Genomic DNA, 8,207 nt, shown 5'->3' on the forward strand with positions numbered 1-8,207 from the left:
AGGACATACAGTTTCATTACATATATGTCACAAATTCCTGTCCCCACAAATAGCTACACACACATCTGATATATTCGTATACCGCTATTGGTGATATATATTGCACTTTGCTCATATACTTTTTGTTGCATTCATTACATTTCCTGTGTTCCCTCCTTTTTCCCGTGAAGAATCACATCGTCCAGCGACGAGCGACTCGCTCGAGTGACTTTAGCGCCGAGCAATCAGCTTTCGCCACGCGTTCCAGAATTTTGTCGTGACGAACACAGCTGCACAAATTTTTGACAACACGTCAAAAATGGCAGATGCGCCCAGTAAAGCAGATATCGAGGAAATTTTCAAGAGACTGCGGGCCATTCCTACCAACAAGGTTTGTACCTGATTTAAATCGATAATAAACATACGGGAAATAATGGGATTGAACAATACGCTTGCAATTTTTCTCGATAATTTTTCTCCTAATCATGTAACACATACACGTATGAAAATGATTATATCCGAACTGTAGAATACAGCTGTATTACATTTCGCGGATCATTTATATATGAATATTTCGTGAAAACATTTACGATATACAAACACGTCTTCATCAACCATTGTTTAATGTTTTTAGCAATTTCAAAATATATGCCAATTCTTTCTATTTTTTCAGACATGTTTTGATTGTAACGCAAAGAATCCAGCATGGTCCAGCGTAACGTATGGAGTCTTCTTATGCATCGACTGTTCGGCAGTGCATCGTAGTCTGGGAGTGCATCTTACCTTTGTCAAATCTACGCAACTTGACACAAATTGGACATGGTTGCATCTCAGAAATATGCAGCTGGGTGGTAATGCCAATGCTGTTAGTTTCCATAGCTTCCAAAATCCATTTCTTTTTGTTTTCTGTTTAAATTATGATTTGTAATTTAATCAGTATATCTCTCTATTTTCTATATCGCTAACTTTTAGAGAAAATTCTTTGCACAACACAATTGTACTACAACTGACGCTCAGCAGAAATATAATTCACGCGCAGCTATGCTGTACAGGGAAAAATTAGGCCAAGCATCTGCCCAAGCAATGCGTCGTTATGGCACAAAGGTATAAAATTATCAAATGGATTTAATATTAGTTGTATATTTATAGTAAAGACATTATTAGAGACCTAGTGTAACGGTAAATATGATAATTATAGGTTTCCTTTTCTACACCAAAAACTAAAACAATGGTGAGCTAAGTAAATGTTCTTAAAATTCGTGTTCTTTTTCTTTTTCGGAATTTTACTAACATCTGCTTATAACATTGTCCTAAAAATTGCTTTTTACTCGTCTTAGACATACATATGTATGTAATTTTTTTCATACATTCAATGTCAGTACATAGTTATCAATATATGTAATAATTCACAAAATTGTTCGAGAGTGTGTGTAACTTTGATGTTTACACAAATGCTTTCATTCTTACATTATCATTATAACAGATTCACTGTGAAGAGCTTACCTGATATATTACATGTATATTTTTACAATGCGTTTCAATATAATATATATTTATTCCTTTTGGTTGCGTGTATTTAATAATCTATATAGGGTATGTTTAAAATATTTGGCCATATTTTACCAGAGAATTTTATTAATCATGAAAAAGAAAACATAATAATAAATATGCAAACATAAATATATACTTCTCAAGTGATAAACTAATTGTAAATTAATAAAAACGTTCTATTATCTGAATAAATTGTCAAATATGGATATAAATATTTATTTAATTTACTCAGATAAAAGAATGTAAGCAAATATAAGTAGACATTAAATAAAGAAAGTAGAAATAGTGCCAGTATACTGTTTGTTATACTATGCACTATTGGTAATGTTTGGCCAAATATTTCACAAATATTCTATATTTAAATATTATAATTCTTTTTACAGCTGCATTTAGAGGAAAGCACAGAGATAGTACCAGAAGAAACAAACGAGCCAGATTTCTTTAAGCAGCATGAAAATTTAGATTTGTATGAAAACAAAACAGTAATTTCAACAGAAGACAAGGCATTCCTCATATCTAATACTGTGCCAAACATTGATAGTACAGAAAAAAATGCACCAGAAGTTGTTTCCAATTCCTTGGGACCTTCCGTAAAACTTTTCGATTCTGTCTCAAATGTACAAACTGCAAGGAAATCTACTATAGGTTGCAGGACTGCACAATCCAAGCGCCCTAGTGGTGTAAGTTCATGCATTTATGGTGAAACAATAATATAACGATAAATCCCAATTATTATCGTTATTATTTCTTTAACTTAATTATAGTTGGGAAAAAAAGCTGGAAGCTTAGGAGCTCAGAGAGTCAAGACCAATTTTGACGAATTGGAGAAGAGCGTTGCAGAGGCATGTAAACAAGCACAAGAGAAGGATAACGAAGTGACAAAAGAAGAACAACAAGAGCTCGCCACACGTCTAGCCCAACGGTATGAACAAAATTTGACTCAACAAGCCAAGAAAGTGGAAGAGAGAGCTAAACAGTTTGATCCATCAAAAGCTACGCAAGCAGAACGGCTTGGAATGGGATTTAATGCGCGAAGGTACTAACTATGTGTTCTCATCCTGAAAAATTTATTTAACGCACGACTTTATCTTTGTATAAAATCCTTTCTTTCTTGTTAGTGGCGCGAGTCATTCTGCACTTGGCGATATGAAGACAATAACGCAAGAGTCTAAAATCATAACTTCAACGCCGGAAGTGCTATCAGCAGAGACGGATCTTTTTTTTACCTTAGACGAGTTTTACTCGGTATATGCTAACAGCAAACCGTCTTCACGCGGTGATGAGATTGTGGTCGTGGCAGAACCGGAACCGCCTAAACGACTAGCCCCCATGAGTCGTATCGCAAACGCCAAGAGCGATGTGAAGCCTTCGTCTATCATCGAGGGAGAGGCTCAAAAAAAGTTTGGTAGCGCCAAGGCCATTAGCTCGGATCAATACTTTCAAGACAGTACTTCCGACAATGTGGTAAGTGTAAACTATATTTCAATGTGTTTCTTGTAAAATTATGTTTTACTGACTCTCTAAAATATAGCGCTTCTTTTTAATAATTCTTCAGTATGCATGTACCTTTTAAATTTTTAGTGGGAACGTAAGAATAATTTACGTCGCTTCGAAGGCTCATCTAGCATTTCGTCGGCTGATTATTTCGGCATTGAAAGTTCGATGCCGACTTCGCCTACCTCTTCGTTGTCTATGCGTCTGACCGCGGGGAGAGCCGGTGTCGTAGATCTCGATGATGTCCGAGAGAGCGTGCGTCAAGGTGTAAACAAAGTCGCTGGACGACTCAGCTCGCTCGCAAACGCGGCGGTTTCCTCTATACAAGATCGTTATGGACTTTAAATGAAATCTTTTTGCGTCTCACGAAAATTGTTACAATACTTATTATCCGGACCTAGTCTTGTCCATTGTTCAGAACTGTAAATAAAAGCTTATAATTGAGCTTTTGTGTAACTTATTCTATGGATGTATTGCGCACGCAGATACTCTTGTATGAAACGATCAAAAACCAATGCGCAATGCGAGAATTACACAGATTTAAGAGCAAAAATATAAATGCAAAATGTATTTTATAAATATACGTTCGCTCATCTTTATCAACAGAGCCAAAATATTGTGTAATACATTGCATAACAAATATCACTATATCAAAAGTCAAGGTACACCGACGAAAGTAAAATATACTTATATAACAATAATTTAGGTAAAACATTAGATCTTTCTCACTAAAATCTAAAATAGTCATAGATCTATACTCGGCGGAAAGTTCTGGCAACGCAAAACCAATTGCGAACATGGTTTGCCGTGGAGAAAGCACACGAGTATCACTGTCATATTGTCACAACCGGTGCCCATAAGAGCGTCCGGCGCCAAGCAACAGTTGAGAAGCTCTTCGCAGATCTCCTCGGGACGTATTGTAACGTTACGATGAGACTCTGTGTCGCCAAGTTTCGTTTGAGCTAGCCGCGTTCTCACGAATCTAACGACCTCTTCGCTGGTCATCACGTCCCAGATACCATCGCAGGCCAGAACAACGAACTCCCATTCCTCGTTTATAGGAAATTGTTGCACTTCAGGAAAAGCTGCGAAAAATTTGTAAAGTTGTTAACATAAAAAATGCGCGAATATATATTGAAAGTTGCAGCTCTTTTAGCCATTTATATATCGATGTCCTGTTATATTATTACCAGTCACGATCTGTTCCTGTGGTGATTTATGATCGTTTTGCTTAAATATGAAATCCCCAAGCGCACGGGACAATGCCAGATTGCCGTTCACTCTTTTATACTCGACGAAACCACCCGCAGCTTCGATTCGCTTGCGCTCGTCCTTCAATGTAGGTTTATGATCTCGACTAAGTGGCACCGTCCTGCCACTGATACACGCTACCGCTCTGCTGTCACCCGCGTTAGCCTAGAAAGCTTTTCCATTCAGGTCAGGTATTCGAATGTACGAAGATATCGCTTTCAAAATAACAACCGACTTACGCTATACAAAATGTTGTCCTTGATAAGTAGTGCGATGACAGTGGTCCCAGCATGTTCATCCCTGAGGGTCACGTTATTCTGCATTGCTTTATCTAATTCCAGGAAACCTTGCTGTATACCTTCGACAATATCGCCCGCTTTGTACTCGCTTCTTTTAATTATATATTCGTGAAGATGTTTTCCAGCATGCTGTGCCATGGTTGCACCTATAAAAGTAAACAAATATTTTTATGTAAAGATCAGATTTTATGGATATATACAGCGATTATTTGAAAAAAAAGTTTAATTGTTCTGTTGCGCGATAAATGCGCTGTTTATTCTGTACTAGAAAGTATGTGCTTACATACCTCCATGTCCGTCGTAGACGGCGAAGAACGCGGTGCCTGGATCACTTGGCAAGGACAATATGTGCACATGCGAATCTTCCATCTTGATACGCCATCCTTGCATGCAGGAGCTACCGATACGATAGTTGTTATCTCGACAACAGGCCGACTTTTTCTTCGTCACCGGCTCGCTAAGCGTCTGCCCCATTCTCTTTCCTTAATCGATATCGTTCGCGAATAACGCGAGTTTAATATTTTAATATCTCATACCGCGACAACGGAGAGTTAAGTGACTTTGAAATCAAATACAAATCCACGCTACGTGATACTCTTGTTTGGATTATCCGTTTGCAGAATTTTGTGCCAAGACCCGTGATAATACGTTGTCATTGATTTAAGCGATCTTCACTTCACTCTGATTTAATAACAGTTTCACATTAACTTAACTCCCGGTCGTCAACTCCGTCCTGTCCCATCCGGACGTGGGAAAACAACCCGCGTTGCGAGCGAGCAAACGTCGACCGGAGATGAACAGCTGATATGGATTGATGAATGATGACGTGACGTGACTCGACTGCTTATATACACGACGTCATCTACACTCAATGATGTCACTTCTTCGATATTGTAATTATGTAATATATAGTAATGCGCAATATCTAATATATTTATATTTTATAACACATAATTTGTACAGTGTACGTGCATTGCGTAATATTATTTTATTAGCACTTTTTTTTTTAATTTTGAAATCAATCTTATCCGTGGGGTAAAGCAGCATTTAGTTGACCAATCAAGACAAAAGTAGTAAAGATTTCTTTGTTCTGATTGGTCAATTACGCTTATGGGTATGATTTTCGAACGCATCTCAGCCGAACGGAGGGGCTACTCAGATAGCAATTCTGCTATATTATAGATATAGTATATACTCTATGATCTACGCTTTCTGTTTGTTTACGTTTACGCGATTGTCAATTTCAAAGAACAGTTCGTCACAGTTCGTTGAACGTTGAAAAAGAAACACAGGGATTATACAATAATAAATGAGAGAGATCTTGGATTTTTTTCTATCCAATACATTATTATCGACGACGAAACGCGAATATAACGTTCAATGTGCCCGATTTAACACATAAACTGTACATAGACTTATGAGATTAATAATAATTTAGAAATACACAATATATCCCATATTATTTAGATTATAAAACGTCATCTTTGTAAAAAAACGGTTTGCGACTTTAAATAAATCAATTTTTCTAGGTTATGAGAGAGAAATAGCTATCGCAACACGTGCGCTTGAGCTGACATAATCCTTGAGACGAATTAAAATCGTTTCGCAAAAATTTTCGTACATTTGATCTTATTGTGGAATCGGCGAAAAGAGATAGAAACGCATCGACTGAATTGGATTTTATATTTTCAAGAAGAAAAAGAAATATATATAGAGAGAATTTGCGCGCGTGATCAAAGAATGGCGAGAATTAATTGTGCATCGATTTCAAGTTCGCGATTGCGTTTGAAAGGTACAGACAAAAAGCATTAATCGTTTCTGTATACATTGGAGTAACGAACGATATTAGCCACGCTTTTGCATGATTTTTTTTTGTTTTTAAAGGGCTCGCGCGTTTATTCTCATTCAAAAGCATGGATGAAGTCGGCGAGAGTCCGAGATTACGTGAATTCCGAAAAAAATTGCGCGAACGCACCCCCATAGGTAAGATTATCGTACGCAGTTACGTATTAATATAAAAGGAGTGAGATGCTCTCTCTCTTGAATGCTCATCATTTCTGCAAGAATTAAAAAAATCAAATTTTAAAAATGACAGAGAATTTAAAAGAGTTGGAAGAAGGTAAGCACCCTTATCAAGAGAAAGAACCTTTGAGACCGTTCCCGAACAATACAAATCCGGAAACGGGCGAGATCGGGGGTCCTCGCGGACCAGAGCCGACTCGGTATGGCGACTGGGAGAGAAAGGGTCGAGTGACAGACTTCTGAACCCTCTGTCACCTTATGTTAGAAGAAAATTTAAATGTTGATAATGTTAATAATTAGAAATTTTTTAAATAAATTAAATGTCTATGATACATCGAGTTAAAGCACGATGCATCATAAAAAAGAATCTCTACTTTGTAGAATAGAAATTATAAATATAAATTGTAAAGTTCATATATTGCGAAAAATGAGATTGTTTTATCGCGATCGCCCAAATCTCGGTCGTGCTAGTTTCTCTAAACAAAGTCAGAATCGATGACTTAGATATTGTTTAATTCTCTAATTTATCAAAAACACGAAATTCGTCAAAGCGCAAAACACTATGATTTAATGCACAATTTTATCATGCCTAATTAGATTAATTAATCGTTAAAAACTCGATCGTTTTCATTCGGTTTTTTCAGGCCCTGTCGAATCCTGATTTAACCGACAATAAGAAAAGGCATCAAAATATGCATCTAAAGAAGTTAATAATATATCATTGACTCTCAATCGGAAATTTTATAGAAAAAAATTCATAGGAATATAAGAGTATTTGCTCCATACATCTTAGCGACAGTGTTTTGTTAACAAAATTAAAAATTATCTTGATGGTTTCGCGTCAATGGATGGCCGTGTGTCAATATTTATAGAACGTTTGCATAATGATTTGGATAAATGGATTGAATCTACAAATGATAAGAAATTGCAGGCAATTTTTTACAAGTATGAGCTAAGTTTGCTTTAGACTATTTTACATTTTTGAAATAGATTTTTGTGAATATAACTTTTTTTCGAATTTTATATCATTTTTTCACTCATTTTTTATCGAAGTTTCTTCTGTAAAGAAATATGTAAAAATTATATATGAATATAATGTGGTTAGGTACTTTACTATTAAAAATGAAGAATTTAAGTGATAAAATCACAGAAAATGTCCAAGAGTCGCCGCGAATTAAGCAATTTCATGAAAAACTCAAACTGCAGCCTATACCAAGTACAATATATATAATTAAAATTAATTGATAAAATAATTAGTTTTCACAAAGATATCAGCACGAATTCTTTTCATAAAATATAAGTTTTTCTATAAAAAATTAATTGTGTTCAGGACTTTGTAGTTTCGTAACGTGACTTTTTCTTGATTTAATATGTAGAAATAAAACCGCGAGAACGATTTGTCGACTTGGTATTAGTGGAAACTGATCCTAGAACTGGAGAGTTAATAACAAATAGCGAGAAGAATCCTACTAAGTGGGGAGATTGGCAGAACGGTGGCAGAGTCAGTGATTTTTAAGACATCGCTTACATTTTTTTATAAACTATATATATATATATATGTTATATATATGTGTGTGAAGAACTGAGTACTCTGCGTTGATACCACTGCTT

General features: G+C 36.0%; 4 protein-coding genes across 5 annotated transcripts; 3 read left to right on the plus strand and 1 right to left on the minus strand.

The window, feature by feature from the left end:
- Positions 1-146: 146 nt before the first annotated feature.
- Positions 147-4,727, plus strand: Arfgap3 (ADP-ribosylation factor GTPase activating protein 3). 2 transcript variants are annotated; one of them, XM_070298172.1, is made up of 8 exons: positions 147-370; positions 653-844; positions 952-1,083; positions 1,178-1,210; positions 1,914-2,210; positions 2,295-2,566; positions 2,649-2,994; positions 3,112-4,727. In XM_070298172.1, the coding sequence occupies exons 1-8, from the start codon at positions 299-301 to the stop codon at positions 3,367-3,369; spliced, it is 1,602 nt and encodes a 533-aa protein (XP_070154273.1). In that variant the 5' UTR covers positions 147-298; the 3' UTR covers positions 3,370-4,727. The 2 variants fall into 2 exon arrangements, with proteins under 2 accessions (XP_070154273.1, XP_070154274.1); XM_070298173.1 differs by lacking the exon at positions 1,178-1,210 and having other exon boundaries at positions 148-370; positions 3,112-4,726.
- LOC138934450 (probable protein phosphatase 2C T23F11.1) lies at positions 3,609-5,478 on the minus strand. The gene is made up of 4 exons (XM_070298188.1): positions 4,862-5,478; positions 4,515-4,720; positions 4,215-4,440; positions 3,609-4,109 (listed from the first exon to the last, which is right to left on the minus strand). Exons 1-4 carry the CDS (start codon positions 5,046-5,048, stop codon positions 3,769-3,771), a joined length of 960 nt encoding a protein of 319 aa, XP_070154289.1. The 5' UTR covers positions 5,049-5,478; the 3' UTR covers positions 3,609-3,768.
- A 309-nt stretch (positions 5,479-5,787) lies between these two features.
- Positions 5,788-6,936, plus strand: LOC138934754 (succinate dehydrogenase assembly factor 4, mitochondrial). Its single transcript, XM_070298806.1, has 4 exons — positions 5,788-5,979; positions 6,104-6,366; positions 6,459-6,557; positions 6,670-6,936. The coding sequence occupies exons 2-4, from the start codon at positions 6,315-6,317 to the stop codon at positions 6,837-6,839; spliced, it is 321 nt and encodes a 106-aa protein (XP_070154907.1). The 5' UTR covers positions 5,788-5,979; positions 6,104-6,314; the 3' UTR covers positions 6,840-6,936.
- Positions 6,937-7,682: 746 nt separating this feature from the next.
- LOC138934755 (uncharacterized) lies at positions 7,683-8,175 on the plus strand. Its single transcript, XM_070298808.1, has 2 exons — positions 7,683-7,819; positions 7,968-8,175. Exons 1-2 carry the CDS (start codon positions 7,683-7,685, stop codon positions 8,110-8,112), a joined length of 282 nt encoding a protein of 93 aa, XP_070154909.1. The 3' UTR covers positions 8,113-8,175.
- The last annotated feature ends 32 nt before the right edge of the window (positions 8,176-8,207 follow it).

This window comes from Polyergus mexicanus, unplaced genomic scaffold, assembly GCF_030449975.1.
Source record: "Polyergus mexicanus isolate NDT 795.1 unplaced genomic scaffold, iyPolMexi1.0 SCAF_7, whole genome shotgun sequence".
NCBI lineage: Eukaryota > Metazoa > Arthropoda > Insecta > Hymenoptera > Formicidae > Polyergus > Polyergus mexicanus.